Below are 27233 nucleotides of genomic sequence, written 5' to 3'. Positions count from 1 at the left end.
CTTAACAAAACTCTGTTAGCCTTTGGCCTGCTTTATTTTGTACTCCAAGACCAAACTTGCCTGTTACTCCAGGTATCTCTTGACTTCCTACTTTTTCATTCCAATCTCCTATGATGAAAAGGACATCTTTTTTTTTGGTGTTAGTTCTAGAACATCTTGTCAGTCTTCATAGAACTGGTCAACTTCAGCTACTTTGGCATCAGTGATTGAGGCACAGACTTATTACTGTGATATTGAATGGTTTGCCTTGGAAATGAACCGAGATCAATCTGTTTGTTTTGAGATTGGACCCAAGTACTGCATGTCTTGTTAACTATGAGGGCTACTTCATTTCTTCTCAGGGATTCTGATCTACAGTAGTAGATATAACAGTCATCTGAATTAAATTCACCCATTCCCGTCCATTTTAGTTCACTAATTCCTACAATGTCGATGTTCACTCTTGCCATCTCCTGCTTCACCACCTCAAAGTTACCTTGATTCATGGACCTAACATTCCAAGTTCCTATGTAATATTGTTCTTTACAGCATCAGACTTTACTTTCACCACCAGACACATCCACAACTGAGCATCCTTTCTGCTTTGGCACAGCCCTTCATTCTTTCTGGAGCTATTAGTAATTGCCCTTTACTCTTCCCCAGCAGCATATTGGATACCTTCTGACCTGGGAGGTTCATCTTCCAGTGTCGTGTTTTTTGCCTTTTCATACCATTCATGTTTGTGGGGTTCTCGAAGCAATAATACTGGAGTGGCTTGGTCCAGTGGACCCCGCTTTGTCAGAACTCTCCACTATGACCCGTCCATCTTAGGTGGCCCTGCATGGCATGGTTCATAGCTTTGTTGAGTTATGCAAGCTCTTTCACCACAAGGCTGTGATCTATGAAGAAGTGTGTTGATGTACCTTGGTTTTATTTATCCATTCACAAGTAGATGATCATCTGAGTTATTCTCAGTTTGGTGCTATTATGAATGTAATTGCCAAAACCATTTAGGTTTTTGTGTGTTTGTTTAAATTACTCTTGGACAAATATATATGATAATTACTAGATATTACAGTAAGATTTTTTCCAAGGCATCTGTACCACTATGACTTATATGAGAAGTGTATGAGAATTTCAGTTGATACACATCCTTGCCAGCACTCTTTTTATTGTCTACTTAAAATAAATTATTAACAATTTGAGTAGGTGTATTATGGTAAATAGTTGTGGTATTATCTTGTGTTTCTCTAATGACTAATAATATTGATAATTTTGTGTGTTTATCTGCTGCTTATATCTCTTTCTTTGGTGAATTATTTGTTTAAATTATCTTATATACTAATAAGAGTATTTAGATTCTAGGTAGATTCTTTCATCTGCTATGTGTTTTGCAAGTAGTTTCCTCTAGTCTTTGGCTTGCCTCTTCATGATCTAACCAATGCCTTTCAAAAAACAAAAGTTTTTTTTTTTAATTTCAGTGAAATTTACTTTATCAAACTTATAAATATTTTTATGTATCCTATCTAAAATATTCTTGCTACACTCAAGATCACAAATATTTCCTCCTATGTTTACTTATAGGAATTTTATAGGTTTAGGTTTTATATTTATAAGATCTATTAGAATTACTTTATAATGGCATAAGGTAAGAGTTGAATTTGTATTCTTTGTTAATTTTTTTTAATATGGGTGCCCATTTTTTTTAGCATGATTTATTTAAAACACTTCCTTTATCTATTAAGTTACTTTGGTACTGTTATCAAAAATTAATTGACCACATATGTATGGACTCTATTCTGTTCCATCAATATAAGTCTTCCCTTATGTCAATATCATACTATATTGATAAGTTATAGTGAATCTAGAAATCCAACTTTGCTCTTCTTTGTTAAAATTGCTTTTGCTATTGTAGAGTTTTTGTTTTTCCATATAAATTTTAGAACCAGCTTGTCTATTTCTACCAAAAAATCTTGCTGGAATTTTGACTGAATTGCAGTGAATCTGTAGAGCAATTCAGGAAGAACTGACAACTTGTTCCAATTGATAAACAGTATATCTCTCCCTTCATTTAGGTTTTTGATTTCTGTCATCAATGTGTTTGTAGTTTTCATCATAGAAACCTTACAAAATTTTTTTAAATTATTTCTATGCATTTTGTGTTTCTTGATACTATTTTAAAGGTTTATTAATTTCAATGAATAATGGTTTTTGTAAGTACAGAGATATAATTAATTTTTAACAACCTAGTGCCCTAAAAATTTGCTAAATTTACTTATCAGTTCAAGTAGCTTTCTTATACATTTTTGGGGATATTAAACATAGATGATTATGCCATCTCAAAATAAAGAATACTTTACTTCTTTCTTTCAAATATTTGTATTTTTCATATATTTCCCTTGCTTTCTCACACAGGCAAGGGTCTCTAGTACAATACTGAATAGAATTAGTGAAGTATATATACCCTATCTTCATCTAAAGTTTTATCCACCACCACCTTATTTCCAAGTGCCGTCTTTATCACTTTACTGCAATAGCTCTTTGACCATTCTCTCTTTGTTCTTCTCTTCCTCTCCAATCTCTATACATCCACTACAATGATATTTTAAGAATATAAATGTGACTATGTTACCATTGCTTAAAATCATCCTATGGTTTCCCTTGTTCTTAGGAATAAAGCTCAAAATTCTTAATATGTCCTGCAACACTCTACATGATTCAAGATCTCTTTGCTCATATTATTTCACTTTCTGTGCTCCAGCCACTCAAACCTTTTGCTTTCTTGAATGTGTCGCATTTCATCTGGCCTCTGGTATCCTTCACAAGCTCCTTCAGTAAATGCAATTAGTGATGACTCCACAGAGATTACTATGAGGATCAAATGAGATGATTCTGTGACTGAATTTTATAAATTGAAATCTCTCTGCAACTGTAAGATAAAAGATAAGGGCAAATTGTAATGCAGGGTCAAGTCTTCCTATGATTCTGTGCTTGAGTAGAATTATCATTCGTCAGGAGCCCATATAATAACTTTAAAATCATCCTTGACTTTTCTCTTTCCTTCTTTCTTTCCTTTTCCCTAACTTCCATCCTTCTTTCCTTCCTTATTTACTTTTGTTTTTCACTTGGTTTCTTATTTTTCAATCCTTCTTTCTAAATATCTTTCAAATGTATCCACTTACCTCCCTCTCCATGGCTACTTCCTTATTTCACAAGTAGAATTCTGCAAATATCTTAAATGTCTTAAATGTCTCCAGTTTTGTTCACCATCTTCTTTTCACCAATTTCCATACTATAACTAGGTAATAGCTTTTTAAACACTCAAATTTGATCATATAGTTCCCCTTGCTTAGTCTTCAATATGTTCCTTTGTTCTTAAGATTAAAAAAACATTTTTAAAACAATCTATTGGTATACAGGAATGCCAGTGATCATGGTAGGGATAGCAATGCCAGCTATTAAAGCAATTCCTACGGGAGCACTGACAAGTGTGCTTAGCTGCCACGATATTTTCTTCTTTGGGTTCTAGGGTTTCTTCCCCCCAAAAGTACATCCTGATGGACTAAAGGAAAAAATTACAATGTAAAGTAACTGCTGCAAAACATCACAGTAAGTTTACTATAGAGTCCATGGAATTCTCCAGGCTAGAGTACTGGAATGGGTAGCCATTCCCTTCTCCAGGGGATCTTTCCAACCCGGGGATCGAACCCAGGTCTCTCTCCTTGTAGGCAGATTGTTTACCAGCTGAGCCACCCGGGAAGCCCAAGAATACCAGTGTGGGTAGCCTATCGCTTCTCCAGTGGATCTTCCTGACCCAGGAATCAACCCAGGGTCTCCTGCATAACAGGCGGGTTCTTTACCAGCTGAACTCCCAGGGAAGCCCTAGATATAGCTTTCTAGATACTCAAATTTGATCATCTAGCTCCCCTTACTTAAAGTCTTTAATATGTTCCGTTGTTCTTAAGATTTTTAAAAAAATCTTAAAACAATCTAAAAGCCCCTGTGGTTAGGCTGCTTCTTGCCTCTCCAGGTCCAGCGCCTACCACTCGCAGCCTCTTTATGCTGAGTCACGGTGAACTGTTTCGTTTCCCCAACAGGACACATTTCCTCTCACTTCCATGTCCCTGCACACGGGAGGTGTTTGTCAGACACACTCCTCCCCACTTTTCATCATACTAATTCCAATTTACTTTTAGGTCTTAGTTTAAATATTACTTCTTCCAAAAACAGCCTCCTAAATTCTTCAATATTCAGTTAAGTGCAGTCTCTTCCATGCCCTAGGTTGTCATTTATTATTGTATTTATCATATTTTACTTATATATTTTTGCAATTATCTCTCTTTTACCCTTTGCTAATTATAAAATTAATATTTCAAAAAGATAAAGATGCCCTCTCTCATGGGCCCTCAGAAATATTTACTGTTTTTGGAGGGAGAATATTATATAATAAAACAGAAGTCTCACCAAAGAATAACTTGAATCCAATATCTCAGATGTTAGAATTTATAGTACTTTATTGGAAAAAAGAGTTTGTTTATGATAGATGCTGAATTTTTTAAAGTTAGACAGTTACCATGCATCAAGAACTGAGACTGTTAATATCATTGCAGTGGTTAGGCAGTCTAGCAAATGTTCAGCAATAAATTATGTGAAGGATCAGATTCAATATAAGCTACATATTTGCCATTTACAATGAGGAACAAATCCATGACTACAGTGTGGGACAGCATTATCAATTATGGGAACAGCAACATTACACATGGCTCATCCTCCTGGATTTAACAGAATCCTACTTCCTGGGAGGAATATATAAATAGAATGCAAATATTAGCATTGACTACAAGTGATACAAGTGATGAGTGTGCCTTTAGAAGAATTTAAAGTTAGAGTCTGTTTTATACAAAATATATTCAAGTTAACCTTATAATCTCAGGTTCAGAAAAAACTGAAAAAGCCATCACATCCAGCATCCCACGATCAAATGCCCACACAATCAGGGGAAGCAAGTAAATACTTGATGCGGGGCAGTGTAATGAACAGGAAATCACAAGCTCTGACTCAAGGGGACAGCTGCTGCCTAGCTCCAGCCAAACAGTGCCAGGAAAGAAACATAGGGATGCCTACTCACTGTTGCCATATCAACTAATTTCTGTGTGCTTCTTCAGAAATCTAAAGATTTTTAAACATTGGCAATTAACTCAATTTTTTAGAAAATATTTTTCAGGCTAAAGAGACTTGGCATAAGTGTAAAAGCGTGAGTCTTGTAATCTTACTCAAAGCTGCTTAAACAAGCTATACTTGAGTACTTCAGTGTCTTTATTTTTTAAATGGGGATAATAGTAGGACCTGCCTCAAAGGGTTGGAATGATGGCTGGCAATAGGAAGCACTCAATAAATATTATCTTAAGTCATCATTAGGTACTCCTTTGGCCAGAAACTGTGCTAAAGTAAGAGTAAGACAAAGAGGAAAACAGCACTGCTCAGGACCTCATAGTGTAGAAGGAGCATGAGAAAAAGAACAATCAACAAAGTATATCCCAACTGGAGGGAATCAGAGTGCAAAGGATGGTCCCTGGAGGGCTCTCCTGCCCAGAATGGTGGTGTAATAGGATGTCAGGGAAAGATTCTTAGACAGATGATACTGAACTGCATATTTAAAAGATGAATACTATTTAATAGGTAAATAGTGGGGAGATGGAAAAGGTATCCTGGCAGAAGGCAGCCTGGACAAGGTGCAGGGGCATCTTTCGGGAGGGTGAATCAGAGCTTATAAGGGAATCAGCAGCAAGAGACATGCTCTACACGTAAAGGAAGAGCTTCAGGGTAAAGAGCCTTCTTTGTGAATAGTGGAAGTCACTGAAGGATTTTAAGCAGGGCAGTGGTACAACTCTGTTTTCTTAGAATGTTCCCTCTTGCTGCAAAACAAAGGGTAGATTGGAGAGGTTTGAAAAAGAAGCAAGGAAACCAGGTAATCCAGAAGAGAATGTATGAAATCTTAACTAGGATTTCACTAGTGAAGAGAAAGGAGAGACTGGTTTTGAGAGATTTTTAACAGGACTTGCTGACGGATTGGGGTGAGAGCACGAAGGAGAGGGAGAAGCCCAGGACTGCCTCTGGGCCTCTGGCTTAGCCAGCTGGAAGATGATGGACACAGGAAGAGAGCAGATCTCTGACAGAAATGATGAGATGAGAGGGAGGAGGAGCCAAGCTATGAAGCCAAGCAGAGGGAGAAGAATCAGGCAAGATGAAAAAGAAGCTGGTATGACCTGGCAAACAAGACCTGTCCTGGATACATTTTAAAGAAGGAAACCAACACCTGCTTCCCAGATTTTCTCTCTCTCCTGGGTCTGTCTCCTCTCATATATCATGAAAAACTAAAGAAGTCTGGGATGAATCAATTCATCAGTCCATATTTTATCCAGTCCCATTCCCTTATAACCAGCTACTCAATTTTGCAGGACATTTTTGGATTAGAGTTTGGAGCCAGAGAAAAGAGCCTCTTATGTTCCTTTTGTTTCCATGTATGCTGCCTTCTGTTTCACAAGGGGACTCAACTCGGTGTCCTGGGATTCCTTAATGCCAGACTCTTAACTAAGTTTGGGGTATGGCAGCAAATTAAGAACAACTGACAATTTATCCAATTTAGCCAAATTTTGGTGAAACTTCATATTGAGGCTTTACGTCAGAGGTGCAAACCTACAGTCCAGTAACTAAATATGGCTTGCAAACTTTTCGTGTGTCACATGTGGTTTTAAAAAATATGAATTAGTCCATGGCTGATTCATGTCAATGTATGGCAAAAACCACTACAATATTGTAAAATAATTAGCTTCCAACTAATAAAAATAAACAAAAAAAATGAATTAATGTAATTTAGAGACCCAGTTATGTCACAGATCTCATATATTTGTAGCCATTTGCTTTTTCTACCCTTGCTTAATATTAGATGACTATGTTCTGCTCCATATATAATTGGGATCCTAAAGGGCATAATACAGAATAACCTCAAAGGGCAGAAGCACGTTGCAGATGTGGACAGTGCTTTGGCAGTGATGGGAAAATAGGAGTGAACTAAAGTTCTGAAATCCTATGTTTGCTATGCTAATCCTATCAGTTTATCACTCAGAAGAGTAATGCCAGCCAGTCACTAAACAGATCACAGGAAAGATCAAATCGGTCCAATGGATGGTGATATTTCTATGAATATAGCTGATATTAACATTCCAATACTTCATTACACTGACAAAGATTGCAATGAGAACAGACAATGGTGCAAATTAATCTATTCTTCTGACAGCCTGTAATGAGAATGGGATGTGGTTTAAAAAATTAAGCCATTCTTAGTACAATCTCAAGATTGCAATCTCATGGTCTCTCTCAGATGCTGTATGCTCTGGTGATACATCATTGAAAAGTGTCAGTTTAACAAAGAATGTGTCCTAGCTCTTGCTGGGATGGTAGACTGCATTTTCTTTGTTTCACCACATCCCTACCCATTAAAAACAATGAAGTAGAATCAATTGTGTTTTTTAGAACACATATACACACAAACCAGAAAAAAAATTCTGGCAATTTTATCTTAGTCAAAACTTACAAACAAAATATTGTACTTTATTGCTCTCTTTTTTACTTTTATAAAACATAAGACAGGAAGTGATAGGTTACTTGAGGAATTCAGAATCTAGTACCAGTTTATCCATAAACAATGTAAAGGTAATTAAGTTCCTCATGGATTACTGCATAATCATCCTCTCCACAATGACTATGTCATGTTATGAACTGGGGCTGATGACAGATAAGGTCTGTTATCTGTCTTATCTGACAGATAAGATCTGCAGTAACTCAATGCACTGTTTGGGGTCTAAAGAGAATAGAAAGTATATAATAATATTTTTTGATATCTGGTTCTCTAGGCTCAGACTAAAAAGAATCAGTAAGAGCCTTAGATCTGTAGGTAATGATTATAGCAACAACAACTAACTTTTGCTGAGAGTCAGCAATGTGACAGATGCTCTATGTAGACTTTCTTTTATTTAATTCTACTGTAACCCACGAATCAGGTTCTATCAGGATAAGATGCATGCTTAATATCATCTGCTACTAACAAGTATGGTCAAGACTTAAACTCGTGGCTTCTTGTCCCCAAAACCCATGCTTGTCACCATTACAGTGTGCCCTCCCTGCTTCATCTTACATTTAGAGAAATTATACTCACAGAGGCAAATTGGCTTAATTGGGATCTCCCAGAGAGTTAAAAGCAAAGCTAGACTGAAAATTAGGCCTCCAGATATCCTAGTTAAGGGCATTTCTTACTGTTCATACTGCTTCAGTTTATTGAAGCCCCCTCCCAAAGTGTTTTGAACAAAAAATAACATTATGGGACTCAATATGTCACATGCTAGTGCTAAGTCGCTTCAGTCGGGTCTGACTCTGCAACCCTATGGATTGTGGCCTACCAGGCTGCACTGTCCATGGGATTCTCCAGGCAAGAATACTGGAGTGGGTTGCCATTTCCTTCTCCAACAATATGTCACAAGATATCAATAATTTAAGTGTGTTTTAATTTCACATCAAACAAAACCTTGTATTCATTCTACATTTCTTGATAGCTAAGCATTATGCTGTGTCCTAAAAACATAATAATGAGCAACATATTAATTGGCATTAATCCATCATCTTCATTCATTTGTATAATAAATGTGTAGTGAGTTCTATATACCATGATCTATATTTTTTCTAATGAAATCATATTTTGAACTATCATATTTATTGATTTATCATTACCTATCTATTGAATGACTGCTAATTGCCAATCATTGTGCTTGGCACAGGAGACAATGGTGAAAAGACACAGTCCTGACCTCAAGGAGCTTGTGATCTATTTGTAGAGACAAGCAAGTAACTAGGCAATTAAGTTAAGTGCATGCTATTATAGTATAGAGTGCTATGGGAGTCCATAGGAAGGGCCCCCAGAGAGAGTTTATCTAAGCTAAGACCTAAAGGACAGTAGACGTAATGCAAGGAAAAAGGAATCACAGGCAAAAATCACATTTCAGAACTTATGGTTGAACCATTAAATCAGTGAAAATTACAGTAATTCATTATTATTCATTCATTTAGTACTTCTTTGAAAAGCATAATACTTCATTTTTTTCTGCCTGTCATCACTCACATAGAATGTGCAATACATTTTGAATAAATGAATGAAGGTTAACACATGCTGTATTGAATGCTTCTTCTGTTACTAGCCTCTTTTGAGAGACAACATTCACAATCTCCTTTCATATCTTTTCTTTTCTTGGTAACAAAGAACTTGAATTCACAAATCAAAACTGTGGTTATGCAAACACCAGAGGTTGACTCACAAATATGTGTTTAATTTTTCTCATTCAGGATAATGGGAACTGCTCTAGAATTGTGCTGCACAGTATGGAAACCACGAGACATACATGGCTATTTAAATTTAAAATAATAGAAACCAAGTAAAATTAAAAAGATTCTCAGTCACACTAGCCACATTTTAAGCTCTTAATAGATGTATACTACTGTATTGAGCAGGACAGAAGGTCATTTTCATCATTGCAGAAAGTTCTATTGGACAGTCCTACTCTAGAATCTAGATTATAAAATTTGCCAAATTATTGATAACTATATCAGGGTAGTACTGAAGAAATAAAAGGCACTCAATAAAAAGTTACTGATATTTTCAAATGCATCCTTATTCTCTTTTAATAGCAAAGTTTCAGTTGTGAAAGGGGAAGCCAATGTTTATATAAGTCATTTCACATATTTTATGTAGCAATCAAGGTTAAAAAATTTGATTAATGGGCTGACAGTTCTCTTTCCTTAATCCGGAATACCAGGAAAGTTCCCGGCTGCTAGTGTAGCATGGCCACTTAGGCAAGACTGACAAAGCAAAGCAATCTCAAAGGCGACAAATTTTAATTCCATGACCCTCACGTTGCATTGCCCACTTTCTGGCAGAGGTGCTAATGAGTAGTATCACTGCCAGCAATGCATAAAGCAAAAGGGAGAAGGAGATGCCAAAGCCTTGTAGAATCTACTTTGAATAATGAAGGATTAAATATCACTCATCTTAAACTGATTTTTCAGACACAGTGCCAAGAAGCAAACAAGTAACTTTATATACTTGGTGTCAGAGTCTAAAAGAGTTTCAGAGGAGATGTTTGGCACCTGCATCTGAGTTTAACTCATTTTATGAATAGTCCCTCCCCACCCATTAGGAGATGTATAATTAGTTTAAATGTGTTCACTCCACTGGTTTATGTGCTTATAGCTGCCCCAGCTCAACAATATCCAAATGATCATAAAGTGAAAAAGCAGGGTTAGAAGACCAATGATCATAAAAAATCAGTTTATTTGTTTGCTTATTTATTTACATCATTGCAAAATGAATGAGAAATAGTCAAGAGTAGCCACTGGCAGGAACCTAAAAAGCTTAGTTTTCTGTGACACAAAAGACATATTTTATGTCATATTTTTAAATTTGCTAAATATGTTATAAGCAGTCTTTTGTTTCTTTGTTTTCTTAGTATCAGCAAGTGTAAGTCTACTTGATAGTGGCCAGAAATGGATGGAAAATGTAATAAACATATTACAAAGGGCACTGAAGACAAAAGTAGGAATGAAATTCCTGACTCTCCCCTCAGCCTGGAACCACTGTACAGTTAGATGGCTATTGGAAGAAAATATTGAAGTTCCAGGTGGGAAAAGGGAAGGAACTTAAGATTTCAAACACAAATAACTAATCAATAAATATTAAGCCTAACTATTTTATATTGGACATGAGCTCAATGATATGAAGAATATATAAGAAATGCTCAAAATACTTTAACCATTGTTTCCTCTGAATAATAAGATGATAATCTCTCTAATTATTTTAATTTTCTAAACTTGTATGAAAAACAAGTATTAATTTTACATTTTGGGAAATTATGTAGTAATTCTGAATGATCCATAAAGCAAAATGTTAAGTGACATTGCATATAATTGCATTACATCTGCTGGATGTAGATCTATACACAGAATTTAATTTGAGTAAACTTTGGTAAAAGGTAGTGGTTGTGGATCATATCTCAAAAGTCATTAAGATAGAGACAGATGCTTGTGTCTAAGCAGTGTCCTGGAACACAGGAAGCAGTGTCCTGGAACTTTAGTCTCCCATGGGTGCAGAGCAATTCTTCAGAGGAATAAAAGAGTTTCATGTGTTGTTTACGAAGTGCTTTCAATGTGAAGTGGCTGAAGAGAGCATGAAATCCGGGGGAAAAAAGAGTCTGTGCTAACTACCGGTTACAGTAAAATTTTTATAAATTAAAAACTAACTACCTACACCCCCCCACCTACATGCAATACACGTACACATATATACACACACACAAACACATGTAACAATAACACCTACCTTTCATGCACAGTTTTAAAGGATTGAAATAATTTATGTATGTACCTACTATGATACTTAATATAAAACGTGTTCAATAAAAGTAACCATAAGTTTAGTTTCCAAGAGAGTACAGAAATCACTGGTTGCACAACAGAAAAAATAATCAACAATCAGGAATCTACCAAGAAGTCCCGAGAATCACAAAACAGTGATGGGGACTTTGTGATGAGCAATATTCAGAAATCTAAGCAAGCAGGCAACACTAGGGAGTTCAGTCAATGAGCAGTATTAGCTAAAATGATGGATTGGAGTATCTGAGTTTAGCAACTAATAACTACTTTATACATATTAAAAATTAAAATGCCAACGTTCTTGTAAACAGTAACCAGATTTAAGTTTTAAAAAATAACCTATTTTTCCCAAATGATACAAGTGCTCTCAAGGGTGCAAAGTTCAGTGGTACTTCATCTTACTACATGTAATATAAATGCATTAGCCTGGGATTTATGACATCTTATAACCTGGTCCGATTTGCCTTTCAGTCTTTACTTCTAAAACATCATGTACACACCCAGTACTACTTGCTGCTAATGCTCCTTTGTTTCTTTGTTCCTATATAAACCCCCTCTGCTCACCATTTGTTGAATGAACAACCAAAAGAATGAACAGCTACAAACTTACAGTAGCAATTTATCCATTATGTTGCTTAAGCATTTTAAAAAATATCATAGAACACTCTTTGAATCTCTGCTGATGTTGCACAGATTGATTTTTAATGATTTCTTTGTTGTCTGTTCATATGTTTCTTGAAATAAATATGTGAATTTCAAAACTGACATGGCCATTTGGTTTGCAGCGGCTGCAGCAGCAGACATGGCTTACCACCACATCAGACCTCCCATCGGCTATTCCATCCCAAAGCCCATAGCATCTCTGCTGATGCGAGGGTGGAATGCGTGTCCCGAAGTGAGTAATTTTTATTTCCTCTTAGTAAATGTGTTATGGTCAAAATCTGTCACCAATAGTGTAGCTCCAAAGTCTACTTTCCATGTGTATTTTAAGGCTGTCAAGGCAGAAAGACTGATTTGCCTTCTGCTCTTTAGTCTCTAATTGCCTCGAGAAGTCTGAGCATCTCATATTTCTTTGCTGCTGCTCTCTAGTTCTGAAATGTTTCTCACAACTGATTAGTAAAAGAGAGACCAGGGTATGACAGATGACTCAGTCTCATCTCAGCTGCAATTTTATTAACTACGCTTGAGCCACACTTAGTCATTTTTTCAAGAAAGAAGTTTGGCACAAGATGGATTTGTGTGGGCCTTTCACCAAGAGGCAGGCCTTCAAGCAAAGACTCCATGACCAGTGGTTGTTTTTTTAATTCAATTTAATTTTTTAAATTTTCTGGCTGTGCTGGGCCTTCCTTGATACCCTGGGTCTTCCTTGATACACCGGCTTTTCTCTAGTCGCAGTATGCAGGCTTCTCATTTTTTGGGGGTAGGATAGGTGCCCCAGTAACAGTTTGGAGAATGAGAAGGAGAAACCAGAATAGGACCAAAGGAAAATACTACTAAAGATTAAAAATAAAAATACTAAGAGGCCAAAAATTGAGTGCTTAGTAGAAGAGTCTTAACTGCTAGGCAGGGGCAGTACAAACTCTGGGCTCCGGGAATGTGGTTCTTCTAGAGGAGGATGGGGAGAAAGTGTGGTAGGAAAGGCCAAGTCTCAGACTGGCTGGCAAAGTCTGAGCTTCTCAGTCACTCAGTCAGGTGGGTCCTGGCTTGGCTGTGGTATCCATCTCAGCAGTCTAAATTTGAGCTGGCTCTGTATGTGACATGCCTAAGTCATCACTGAATTGCCCAGAAGGTCTTCAGCTGGTCAGTAAGCTAAGTGGTGAGAAGAAAGGGAACAATGGGCTAGTTCTCACTCTTTCCTTAAATAATTATTTATTGAATCTCTACTGAATACAGCCTCAGGGATGGGTGAGGAGATTCATTGGAGATGTGCTCTTCATAGCATTTAAAGGCCTAAGCAGTCATATGGAGATTGATATCATATACACATTTATGGTTTTACAGTTATAAGCAAAATTGAAGGAAACCAGGATTAGATGAGATGAGAAGGAATGCTAAAGGAGTTCCAGCAAATAGGGAACAAAGAGACTAAAGGCAAATTCTTTGTGAGTAAAGACACACAAGAGACTTATTAGTCACTGGAGCATTGTATTAATAGCTACTGAGGGACTGTCCAGACCCTCATTTGAAACAAATTCATCTTTAGATCTAAGACACTAACATCACACTGCCTGGTCAGTGTTTGCTAGGTTATCAGCTTCACTTCTTATTCTTTCTTTTATGTCTGCCTTTGCTTCATTCCTTAAATTTGAAACACATTATTGTCTCCTGCGCATGTCTTCTTAGCCAAGGCCCATAAAGACAGAAGAGTCCATGGGACTTCCTGGTGGTCCAGTGGTTGAGAATCTGCCTTGCAATTCAGGGATCACAGGTTTGATCCCTCGTCAGGGAACTAGGGTCCCACATGCTGTGAAGGAACTAAAGACTACGTGCAACAACTACTAAAGCCCACGTCCTCTGGAACCTGCATGCCACAACTAGAAAGTCCATGCACTGCAAAGAAAGACCCTGCCTGACACAACGAAGATCTCACACGCCACAACTGACACTCGAACAGCCAAATGAATAAACATTTAACAAAAGAAAAGGACAATGAAAACATTAGCCTATCAGAGATAGAGGGTGCCTGTTGGAAAACAGTGAGAGGGGGGAAATGTTCTGATTATTAGATGGGATCAGATTTTGGAAAGCTTTGGAAACCAGAATAGGGAATTTGGACATGAAATTTTAGACAATTATATTTTTTCTCTAAAGTAGTGAAAGATACGACTAAAGTAATTCTCTGGAAAGTTCACCGGCGTTTAGTATGAAAGATTTGTTCACTCAGAGAATTGTACGTAGTTCTTACGGTGAGGCAGTCACTGAATTATCTCATGGTGTGCACTGGAATAGCTAAGCATTGTTTCCTAGTGTAGGCTATGTGTTACATGCTCCAGATTACCCTGAAATGTTTGTCAAAGTGAAGATTCTGGAACCCTATTCTAAACCTACTGAATCAAAATCTCTGGGATGGAGCCTGCAACTTTGCATTTTAACATGTACCACAGGTGATTTGTTCCCAATAAAGGCAGAGAACTAGTGGGCTGAAGCAGAAGCCAAAGACATTGAAGTCAGAGCCTCTGACTGGGCTGCCATTGCAGTAGTAATCTGGCTGATTACAACACAAAGACTACGATGGTTACCATGGGGATTCAGGAGCAGGGCTAAACCTGAGAACTACCTCCAAGGAAACAGAAGGAGGTAAAAGACTGGATTTAGGAAATGGATGAGAAGAAAGAGTCCAGGAAAACCGTCATCCCTGCCCTCTGAGTGAAAGCTGGTGACCAGAGTACTTTAGGCCCTTGGGTGTCAGGGGCATTATTGGCAGTGACAGGAGAACAAAGCTAAGGGGTCTGCAGTAAGATGAAGGTGTTTTCAAAAGTGGGAAAAGGAAAAAGGAAGATAGCTACAGAGAAAAAGTGTAACCAGCTCTACAAAACTGAGAGAGCTGGCAATTAGAATTGTTTAGTCACTAAGCTGTGTCCAACCCTTTTGCTATCCCATGGACTGTAGCCCACCAGGCTCCTCTGTCCATGGGACTTCCCAAGCAAGAATACCGGAGTGGGTTTTCATTTCCTTCTCCAGGGGATCTTCCTGACCCAGGGATTGAACCCACGTCTCCTGCATTAGCAGGCAAATTCTTCACTACTGAGACACCAGAGAGGCTCAGCAATTAGAATATAGTAAACTTAATGTGCAAGGAGTTTGCGTAGGTGCTCTTCTCACCTTCAAGGTACTTGACAAAATGAAGTGGGATCAGGCGAGGCAGACAGGTGGCATAGGAGTTGAGCTCAAGCAGAGAAGGGAGAGGAGTAGGAATTAAAAGCAAGAAAAATTTGAAATCCAGGTAAGATGGGAAAGAAAGAGAGAGAATATGTTTAGGGACTTTTCAAGATAAAAGTTTGTCATTTGCCAGCAATTCTGAATAGGAAAGAAAACGGGAGACAGGTGGCCTTCTAAGCAATATTTACATTGTTCTAAAAGCTTTTAAGCTTTGTAATATTGCCACATGTAGATTACAAGGATACAGAGACTTATATATGGAGATAGGGAAAAGAAGATTGTCTTTGCAACCTTTTTTACCCACTAGGAAACGTGAAATATTATTCTATATCTGAAGATATGGTTTCAACATTTTACTAGGATATCACTAATAAAATTCAAATAAGTGTGGCTTTGAATAAGAAATGCTTATTCTACCACTGCCTGAAATCTAATATTTATGAAGACATTTAATCCCTGTGCACAAGGAGGAATACTCACCCCAAACAGTAGTGGCATGCTAAATTCAAGAGCTCAGGCCTTGAAAGCTTACATGCTAATGGGTTATTTAGTTTTCAAAATCTTAAGTTAATAACAACCGGCAATAAAACCTGTTAAGATGCCTTTTGTTCTGAAGCTATTGTGTTGATTTTGAAGGCCCATTTGTTCTAAAATGATTGAAGTCGAGATCTCCACCTAGTGGATTTATAGGATTTAACAGATTTTACATAAATGGCCTACTACCTCTAGAAATCTGTAATGTCTTTCCCTTTGAGAAATAACAGGTTTTAAAGACTTCTACTTAGGACCTAGCATAATTGTTAACAGAACAGTTGCAAATGGTTGAAACATGCCAATATGCATATCAGCTAGACTACAGTTAACAAAGCTCAATTTTTATTTTCATACCATAATTAGGAAAACAGATCAGGCACAAATATGAATATATAATCATCTGTGTAGAAAGCAATATTGTAATACCACTAATTGAGATGTGTATAGTAATTTCCATAAAATAATCATCAAGTGTAAATCTGCTCAAGCATTTTTTCCTATTTAATCTTTCATTTGCTTAAGGCTTTTTTCTTTTTTTAAGGTTTGCTTTCTTTTCCAGGATGAGGCCCAATTCTTCTTTCCCATTTTCCCATTCCTTAGAGAAGCAAACTCAATTAATTGTGTCAAACATATCTTATGGCTCTGCCTTTTATTTTTGTGTTATATTCAACTATGTACTTTTATTTTATTGATAACAAAGAGTCACTGAGGATTCTTCCTTCAAAATAATGCATTTGAAATGCATGCAAAGGCTAGGGGGTGTTTGTGTGTCTTCTTTAAGAAAGCTGAAGTAGAAAAGGATTATTATTTGAGTTATTTTGTTCACTTTGTTCTGCCTCTAAAGGTGATGAATTAACATATTCAGCAGCTTGGTGGATACAGTGTAGGTTTAGGAGCAGAGTTTTTCAGCTTCATTTATTCTTCGAGAAATTAGAGGCACCTCATTTTCTGCCTCAAAACTAATGTCTTTTAACTCTGGTAATGTCTCCCCTGTCATTGCACCTTCTTTATGTGCACTGTTCTCTTTATCTGGTTGAATATTTTGAACTTCTTTCAAATAATGCATATTACTGTTAATTTTAAGATCTATTTCACTACAAGGTAGTCTATTTTGGGTTTCATGGGAACTCATCATTCTTAAATCTTTAGTTGCCTCAACAGATTTTGAATCAAATAATACATGTTTTTCACTTTTTCCATTTTCCCAAGTTTGTTGCTTTTCTTCTCTGGTGCCATTTAAGGTCATCTGTGTGGTCCCAATTAACATACTAGAATTTGCCTTGCTTTCATCGAGCCTTTTTTTCTCATCTTTCCCTACTATTTTTATCTCCAGTGCTTCAGCTCCGTCATCTCTGGGCAATGCATTTATGCTGTCAATTCCTTTTTCACTACTGTTGGTTAGAGGCCAGATGGCTTGAGTACTCAGAGAGGTACTGATATCCTTGGGAAGCGCTATTCTATTTTGGTATGGAATAAAATTTGTCTTCATAAATGTTAAGTTGCCCTTGGATTGTGTCCGGGGAACAGGAGAGCAATCAAAAGTTTCTGTTTTAGGAAGTTTTGTTTCTACATCATTTCCCTCATCCATAATACAACTTTCCACAATTGGATGTGATATTTTGGGTTTCGTCATTAATGTTTTTTCATTTCCAAGTTGTTCGTGACTTGAGAGTTGCTCTGTATGTTTTAAGGGTTGCTTTTGATTTAAAGTATGTTCCTCATAGGTATCAGTCCTGCAGATTTGATTCCCTAGGGACATAGAAAACTGGCTCAGCTCACTGCTCTTCAATTTGCCCTGCTCTATGTGTTCAGTGGGCTCTGTTGCCCCTTGGTTAGTAGCCCCCCTAGAATGGTGGGATGGTAAAACATCCCTTTCTGTGTTTTCCAAAGTTGCTGGTAAATAACTTGGGATGCCCATTACGATGCAAGCTGCACCTCCCACGTACTCAGTTGAGAAGGAGGAGTGTGAATGCCCGTGTTCAGCAACAGTGGGTGTGGGCTGAGTCGGTATTGATGGGTCTCCATCAGGAATATGACCAATAGGGTGACAGATGCCTTCCACAGAGCTCTGGTTGGCCACAGACAAGTCGTTAGCACTGAGCAGAGAAGGCTTTTTCATGTTTTTTCTGTAATATGGGGTTTGCTTGGGGGCATGTTTGAGAGGCAGCTTCTTTGCAGTGAATTTAACATAGTTGTTACTCTCTGACTGTTGGCGAAAATCTGCAGAGGGCTCAAGATTTACTCTGGCTTCTTTCTCAGAAGCTGTGGAGAATTTATCAGGAGGTAATGATATTCGTTTGAGTTTCTTTGGGAGATCTGGCAAGGATTTTTCTGGATGGACTCTGACTTTTCTAAAAGGGCTTAAATTTAATTTTATCCTTAAATTTTGTCCTTTAATTTTCCCTTTGAAGTCAGCTGGATTGGTTCTCTTCTTTTTCAGAATCTGTGGATCAGTAAGCCCCTTTCCTCCTTTGTTTCTCTCACGAGGGTTGCTACATTTTTTGAGATCCAAGTTGGTCAGGTTACTTTCATTTTTCTGTTCTTTCCAATGGCTTGATGTTTTGGATGACATCACCAAACTATTTTTTTCTATTAAATCAGGATGATGGAAGCTAACCTTCTTAGGGGAATATGTTTTCTTGATTTTTGTTGATAACCCTGATAACTCCATGTTGTTCTCACTCATGAGGAATTTTTCTATTGCTCTGTTAATTTGGATTTGCTCTTTCTTAGGCTTTGAACATTTTTGACGATTTGGCTTTTCTTTCATGTAATCTTGAAATTGATCACAGGGCACATATTTACAGAGAAGAGAATTGTTTGGCTGAAAATACCGAGGACTGCTCTGTGTTAAAAGTCCACAAGGATCATCATATTTTGATCTGTGTTTTTGTAAGATCCTTTGTACAGAGTGTTCCTCGGGCTCACAAGGCTTGGATGATGAGCCTGTAATAAAATGTCTCTGCCTGTGAGGTTGTAAGCCATTGTCTCCTTTTTCCATTGGAGGCTGCCATGATTCATTTGTTAAATGCTTTTCAAGACTTTCTCTTGCCAAGGTTGAAGCCGATGTTGCATATCTTCTACTAAATGTGTCAGTGCTGATATCTGCTGAACAATAAATGCAGGAATTTAGCACTGAGCATAGTTTTATTACCCCAACCAAACAGATGCTTAGAAACCTTGTGAAAGGTACAAAAAGGACTCCTGGGATTATGGCAATTCTTGAGTATTTCCTTAATATTTTAGCCAAATCCTTAAGGGACATTTGGCAGTTTGGTGTATTTGCAATGACACTCTTTATGGACACATTTTAATCAGTTGTGATTGATACTGATGTGAAAGTTGTGGAATTAGAAATAAAAATTTTCATAGTTGTAAATCTTTAGATTAGTTGTCTGTTAGGTTAGCTTTAAATATGAATAATGTTTAAATTCTTTCCAAATAGCTATAGTAATTTTTTCTCAACTCATTTACCACTTGGAACTAAATCATTAGGAAGAACGTAATACAATATTGAGTAACAGTCAGGTTTCAAGTAAATGACAACCTCAGCAGCAACAGATATACTTGTGATATTACTGGCTCCATTCACGTGGAGTCCATATCTATTTTACTTCACTTAATAGTGTATTCATTAAATATTTGTTAAATGAATGTGTTTTGGACTGTGGCCTGGTCTGTGTTGAAGACTTTTAAATGGTATACATTAATATAATATTAATGAACCATGTTAAATAATGTTAATGACAAAAATAATAGTAATACTTCACCATTAATTGAGCATATACTAAGAGGTTGGCATTGTACAAAATAGTGTACATTCATTATTTCATTTAAGAGACCTGATCCACTGGATAAGTCCTATTATCCTATCACATTTACAAAGAAAGAAACAAGTTTAGAGAAGTTGAATATTCTCCCCCAGTCACATGTCAGCTAAATGATATGGGCAGAGTTTGACCCAGATCTATCTGATACTAGACGCTATCCTCTTCCACAATGCATATTAAATTTAAAATTACATCTTATCTGTGTTCTTTCTCTTGTTTTGTGAAATTGTTTTATCCAAAGAAAGAAGTATTTCTTGGAGCGATAGAAAGAAACAGGTGAAATAGCCCCAGCTTGCATCCAATTCTAATCTAAGATCTGCCTTCAACACTCAGAATGACCTTGGAGAAGTCATTAACTCACTGGATATCAGGAGATTAGACTAGATGGGAACTTTTTGCGGTTATAAAATTATTCTGGGGAGAGAATTTCTAGCCTTTATCATATTCTAAGACAGCTTCAGGGCTCAAAGATAAATATTAAAAGTTTTTGGACCAGATCATCTCCAAAGTCTCCTCTACCCATGAAATACTGTAATTCTGTGTTTCTGACTTAGAAGGCCTAATCAGGGTGACAATGCCTCTTACAGACTTTTTTAGAGCAGGTGTGGTCTTGACTGTTTTTCTCTTTTTCTGGATGCAGTACAATGCCTGGCATGTAGAATTTCAAGTCTTTCTTAAAGTGATTGTATTGATTTGACAAATTAGTGTTCTCTGTGTGAAAAAAAAGACTGGGTTTTAAATGGTTAAGAGACCACATTCCCTTCAGTATAGGAGTTTCTCACAGAGATGCGAAGGCTCTGACAAAGCTAAAATGAAACATCTGCCTAAGGTATGATTCTATGGAAAGGTTAAGTGCTTATTCCTTTATAAAATAAAACTAATCTGATCGAGTTTCTACAGCAGATGTTTCCTTTCTTGGCCATTTCTCTTTTCAATCAAATCATGATGACCCCAAAACTAGTAAGATCTGAAGTGTGGGGTATGCAGTGGCATAAATTCACATCCTACTTTATATCACATATGAAACAACATACAATTTCATTCATTTCCAATTGTCCCTGAATCCTTAGGGCCAGATCCCCATGGTAAGAATTTCTTGGTGCAGCACCTCTGTCATTCCTGTTCTGAGAGAAAGCTCTGCTTGTTGTAAACCAATTCAAATAAATGACAGGAACCTCTTTACAGAGCGGCTGTCAAAGTTTTCACCACTGAGCCTGAGAGCATTGCCTTACTATTCAGGGAGAAAAAGGAAGACATTTAATTCATTGCTTCCACCTAAATATTGACATCGCCCATGTACGGTGGGTAGTGTCACGGCCAGATTCACTTGGCTCCCAACGTGGGGCGATGAATTAAGTCCTGACTTTCCCTGAACTGGGAAGTTATCATCCCTGACAGCTCAGCAAGCATAGTGTGTGTCTTGACATCATTCCTGAAATGAATCACTAGCATTAGAAGGCCCATTCTTCTAACATGTCATGCTCTGGGAAGGTTGCTTACTGCAGAACTGGCATTAGAGCTCGACGGATGTTGGAACAGAAGCCAATACTCAGCCTCCCATAAATCTTAACAGCACTATTGCTATTGAAAAGTCTTCTTTAAAAAAATTTGTTAGGTGTTGGGTCATGAAATTCACTTTCCAATGGGTACAAGATGTGCTCTCAGTTCCTGAGTTCTGGAAGCATCCATGTACATCTCACTCTAAACAGACATGTGCATACATACACACAAAACTGCATGTCCAGTATCTTTAGGAGAAGAATGACCTAGTGCCATGGTGATTTTTATGGCATTACTCTTTCGAGGAAATCAAAAGAGAGATTTAAACCAAGTGGGACCCTATCAAACAAGACAACTCACCTGTCGTTCTTGTTACATGCTGTGGCAGAGTCGGAGATTGGCCTTCCCCAGGCTCATGATCCCTCCACCCTTCAACTCTCTGTAGACGATATCTTGTAAGTAAGCCAGCTTCATTAAAAGCTGCCATATTCCCAGAAGGCTCTGAACATCCTGACTGCAGCAATCTGCCACCAAAGCGGAAGAAAGCGCTGTCCGCCCCACAGCCCTTCGCTTTCAGGTTTCTAAATGATCCGTCAATGGCTGTGGAGCCAGAGGCCTGTACTGCTTGATGGCTGCTTTCCTGTGAAAGTGGCATTTCCTTTCTGGCCCCCACGATGGACATGACCTTTATCTCGTTTTCCTGAGTTAAGTGGCAGTTACAGTATCCCTGTGCGTGGTAATTTCTTGCCTCATGATCACACAGGGATTCATTGAAGGTTCTGCAAGGAAGGTTTTCTGATGTGTGTTCATTTGCTTTGCCTTGTTGAAGTTGCCAGTTAAATACAACTAAACCGAGGCAAGTGAGACCAACAGCTCCTGTGACAAATGGAGAGGCTATTAAAAGATAACATCATAGAAAGAAACATAAATCGTCAAATGTGAAATCCACAAGTACCAAGGATAATGGCATAGAGGGCGCAGAAATGGGTGGGCGATCTATCACCATGTGGAAAATATCAGTTCAGATAGAGGCTATTTAATCAACATTGTTCTGTTTTCCAATTTGGATCTTTCTTTGTATCTATTAAAAATTAAAAGAAACAATACCATCTGGAATGTGTTTGACAGAAAAAGTTTTTTCATGGGCTGAAATTCATTCAAATTAAAATAATTCCTACATTAAAATTCTTTTCTGCCTAAGGGAAATGAAACTTTCTATTTCTTAATCCCATAGTCAATAAAAATAGAAAATGTTTAGCATATACCCTGAAATTCTAATATACAATAACCTCTTCCCCCAAAGTAAAAAAGATTCTACAAGCTATTGCCGTATTTTAATCATCCCTAAAGATTTATCCCCTACCTCAGAATACATCATTGGCTTCTATTAGTATAAAGGTCAAACTCCTTGGCATTCAAGACTCTAATTTGACCATAACCTTCCTTCCTAGCCTTATTTTTTAAATTATTTTTCACATTCAAGCACTATGCTTCAGACTCTTCAATTCATTAGTCTTAAAATGTCCTTCTAAGCCTTTGTGTATTCACTTACTCATGCTTATAATACTTTCTCCTATCTCTGCTTATTTGAATTTTATTTATCCTTTAAAATCTAAACCAATACCTCATGGTTTCTTGATAGTTTTGCTATTTTTTTTTCATGTTGCAAATATCACCCCCTTCTATGAACTCCCACAATAAAATGATTGACATCTAATCTCAGAATTCCTGGTCATTACTGTCATTTCATGTTCTCTGTAGGCTAGCTTATCATCTAAATATAATAGTAAAGGGCAATATTTCTCAGACTCAAGTGTAGAGTCTAACCTATTTCTGCCTCACAGTTTTTCATCTTGATAAATGGTATCCTCAGCCACCTAGATGCTCAAACCTAAGTCTCAGTTACACCCAGCTCTTCCCCTGACACAGTGACTTCTTTTTCTTAGCACTTATAACAGTATAAAAGTTTTGTGTTCACTTATTCATTTGCTTGTTCACTGTCTGTCCTCCCCTGTTAGAATTAAGCACTGTGAGGAAATGGACTTTTTCAGTCTTGTTTGACATTGTATCTCCAGTGACCACAACACTGGCAGAGAGGAGGTACTCCAGAAATATTTATTGAATATTCTTAAGTAAACAGAAAAGAATTCTGTTTATGAATTCTAATGATGAAAAGCACTGAGTGGTCTAATCTCACAAATCTCCAGAATGGTAATCAGGAGAACATGTTGTCAGTATAGACTGAATTTGGAGTTCTGTGTTCTACACCCAGCTTTATCTATAACTTGCTGTGTGACCTTGGGCAAGTCAGTTGCCCTATAAACTCAGTTCCCTGAATCTGGAGATAAAGGCAGTGAATGAGATGTTATTTCTAGACTCTTTGATTGCACTCTGCCTGGTTCTCTCTATGGCAGATAACTTTAGTGAAAATGTGATGATATTTCTTTAAACTTTCAAGAAAAGAGAAGATATCAAGCATAGTTGCTTCATTTTTTCTGTTAAAGATGAAGACTAACCAAATAGAATATCACTTTCTGGTAAAAAAATAAAAATAAAAAACTGCTAACCTTTGTGTAGCTTACCAGATGTTAATGTTTTACACCCCATTTTAATTTACTTGACAACAATACACTCTTGGAGAATGTTATAACATATTGAAATAATGAAATCTCTAATAAAAACACAACATTTTTTTTTAAAAAGTAGTAGCTGAAGTTAGGCCAGAACATTGTAATTGCAAGATCTTAGAGTCTGGGTTATTCCAAATAAAAGTTTTGATTTTTAAATGTCAAAAGTATGCAAATAATAAAATTTTAGACACATCTCTATATCTCTTACATGGAGTAAGAAAGCTCAGGATTCAAAGCTCTGTTCTGATACTTTTCTTGGGCACATTTGCTAACCTCTCTAAGCTTTATTGTTTCTCTTCTATCAAACAGGAATAATTAATACCACTCAGAGATGAAGTGAGACAATATACGTGACATGTTTAACACAGTTCTTTGACAGTGAGATTCAGTGAGTGGTCATTGTTATATATTATTGTGGTTATAATTGCTGGTGCTACAAAAGATCGGGATGGGGAATACATGTAAATCCATGGCTGATTCATGTCAATGTATGACAAAAACCACTACAATATTGTAAAGTAATTAGCCTCCAACTAATAAAAATAAATTTTTTAAAAAAGTAGGCTTTGTATTGTCCTATTAGATCCTAGAAACCTCAGCTATTGGGGGGAAAGTCCAAAACAGATTATTAAGAGAATACTTTGTATGACTAATGCAGTTACTAAACCATAATAAAGGAAGAAAATACCTCAATTTTATTAAACAGATGATTCAACCATTGAAATGAAAGTACATATAATTTGATTATGTGATAAAGTTCTCTGTAATTGTGTCCAAACAGTGAGGAGCCACTCACTCTCCCATTATTGATGCTAGAGCTATGTCTGTATCACGTTACCACTCAGGGATGGTCACTTTCTGTTAGTATAGGGAGCAAAAGCAGCAATGAAGCTTGTAGGCAGTCTGAACCCGCTGTCAAGAAGATGGCTGAGCTTTCACTGCGATGGGCATTGTTACTATTTTTAAAAAGTGTTCTAACAATCCTTCGGAGTTAGAAAAATGCGATGTTAATGATAAAAATCTCGACGTACTGGATGAAAGCTTTCTTTGTTTATCCTCCAGTTCACAGCATAGGAAGGGTCAAGAGGTTAGGTGCCAATTAGCCACTTATTAGTTTAAATTCACAGGATATGATTTTATGTATTCTTTGGAATTGGGATGATTTATCCACAGTCAAAGAAGAAAATAAAATCAGAGGCCAAATTTTAGTTCTCAGTCTTCTTCCCACAATCTAGAGATACAGATTATTGGTCACGCTTTTGCTTTAGGAGGAGTAGCACCTTAAAAGGAGTAAATTGATATCAAAAGTCAGAGTTGTCTTAAAGATGAATCTCTCTTAAAAATAGCATCTGTAATAGTTAATCAATGAAGGGTACATTTTTCTGGTAATTTCACATGCTAAAACTTAACAGGCATATAATAATATTTATAATGTTAAGCTTCCTATCATTTTGATAAAACCTTTGGAATCTTCCAGAATTTTTATGTATCTCTACACTAATGCTGAGTTGTTAACTTGGAAAAATCTTTTCTAAAAATATATATCAAAAAAATACCTAGGAGATACTAAAAATTGTATCTATTGTAATATTTCCAAAGCAATGTCCTACAAAACACAAGTTCAATGAAAATTTCCTCTGTGGGGAAAAAAGGTTAATGGTCAAATAAGTCTGAGAAATGCTCCACAGTATATCTTCCTCTTAGAGACTCATAATGTTTATTAGAAAAATAAAAGATATAAGAAATGCTGTGGTAAAGAAGCCTATTTCACTTTAATCCAGCATTGCTCAAATCTACTTGAACCTGACAACATATTGCTTATATATGCATCTCTTGGTATTTTTATTGGAATATCTATTAATTTTCCCCTTGAACTAGGATTCTATGATAAGAAACACATTTAAGGAAAAACTCTCTGTTGCCCTAGTGTTTTTGCCTTTTGTAGCAAATTTTTTCTTAGCACATAAAATTACTGAGATGGTTATACATTTTATAAAACAATTTATCTTTCTGAAAAGATTTGAACTCACTTTCAAATGAATTTGATTACTGCTGGTGGTAGTTTCAGTGTCTAGACCTGACACTGGTTTCCATCTATCCTGATTAAAAATATAAGTGTCAGGAGCTAAAAATCCCCCAAACACACACACACACACACACACACACACACACACACACACACACACACACATTTCATCACCATGGTTACCCACAAGTACAAAGGATCTCACCATGCACTGAAAGCATACAAACATCTAGAGAACTCAACAAATCTCACTCATATTTGGTCTTTGACTAATGACAATGAAACATTACACTACATCATAATGATATGTAGTGAGATGTGATGATGAATAGTTTTAAACAATTAAAACTATTACAGAAAAAGTAAAGGGTTGAATGGTATCCTTTCCTTAGTCAGTTGGGAGTGGGTGTGGTAACGGGCCAAGTTAGATAAATAGAAATTTTTTAAAAATTCAAAATCCCCAAATAGGTGGAAACCAAGGCACAGAGCAGCTAAATAACTCACCCAAGTCACACAGCAAGTAAGAACAGAACCAGGTTTCCAACCTGGGTAATCTAACTGTGGAGTTCGTACCCCTAATCATCACTTATTTGTTTTTGTTTAGTCCCTAGTTGTGTCTGACTCTTTTGTGACCCCTTGGACTGTAGTCCACTAGGCTCCTCTGTCCATGGGATTTCCCAGGCAAAAATACTGTAGTGGGTTACCATTTCCTTCTCCAGGGGCTCTTCCCAACCCAAGGATCAAATCTACATCTCCTGCATTAGCAGGTGGATTCTTTACCACTGAGTGAGGAGGGAAGCCCAATCATCACTTATACAAGCACTATAAGGCAGAACACACCTGACTGTCATTACAGCATCTCCCCCTGTACTTGGTAAAGCCCACTGATTCTTACTACCACAGAGAGGCACACAGATATGAGTGCCTTGAAGAAAGAGACTAGGTCTCATGACTTTTTGAAACCCCTAATATCTTAATGAATGTATCAGTACGCATAAGTGAATGGATGACTGAAATATATAGTATTCCTTCATTACAGACAAGAAAACTAAAGTCTGAATAGCAAGTACTAAAGATCACAGTGCTAGTTATAACAGGACCAGAGCTCTTGGGACTTCCCAGGTGGCGCTAGTGGTAAAGAACCCGCCTGCCAGTGCGGATAAGTAAGAGATGCCGGTTTGATCTCTGGATTGGGAGGAGGAAATGGCAACCCACTCCAGTATTCTTGACTGGAGAATGCCATGGACAGAGGAGCCTGGTGGGCAATAGTCCACAGGGTCGCAAAGAGTCACACAGGACTGAAGCACACACCCACACATGGACACAGAGCCCTTGAATTCTGGCTCAAGGCCCTTTCCTCTGTGTTAGGCAGTTTCTTTG

At 37.1% G+C, this 27233-nt stretch overlaps 2 protein-coding genes across 5 annotated transcripts in view; one reads left to right on the top strand and one right to left on the bottom strand.

The window, feature by feature from the left end:
* Positions 1-27233, top strand: part of LOC122677090 (serine/threonine-protein kinase TNNI3K) — a 355674-nt gene that overhangs the window by 250377 nt on the left and 78064 nt on the right. For all 4 annotated transcript variants that reach the window (XM_043876893.1, XM_043876895.1, XM_043876894.1 and 1 more), the window contains one exon: positions 12240-12349. In XM_043876893.1, coding sequence (XP_043732828.1) covers positions 12240-12349 — 110 coding nt within the window. The remainder of the gene's footprint in view (positions 1-12239; positions 12350-27233) is intronic.
* The window catches only part of LRRC53 (leucine rich repeat containing 53), an 80260-nt gene continuing 69244 nt past the window's right edge, over positions 16218-27233 (bottom strand). Inside the window, 4 exon segments of the mRNA XM_043876892.1 lie at positions 16218-16733; positions 16735-16770; positions 16772-18972; positions 21558-22073. Of these exon segments, the coding sequence (XP_043732827.1) occupies positions 16644-16733; positions 16735-16770; positions 16772-18972; positions 21558-22073 (2843 nt within the window). The 3' untranslated portion in view covers positions 16218-16643.

Source organism: Cervus elaphus, chromosome 20, assembly GCF_910594005.1.
Source record: "Cervus elaphus chromosome 20, mCerEla1.1, whole genome shotgun sequence".
NCBI lineage: Eukaryota > Metazoa > Chordata > Mammalia > Artiodactyla > Cervidae > Cervus > Cervus elaphus.
This window is presented reverse-complemented; position numbering and strand designations above follow the sequence as displayed.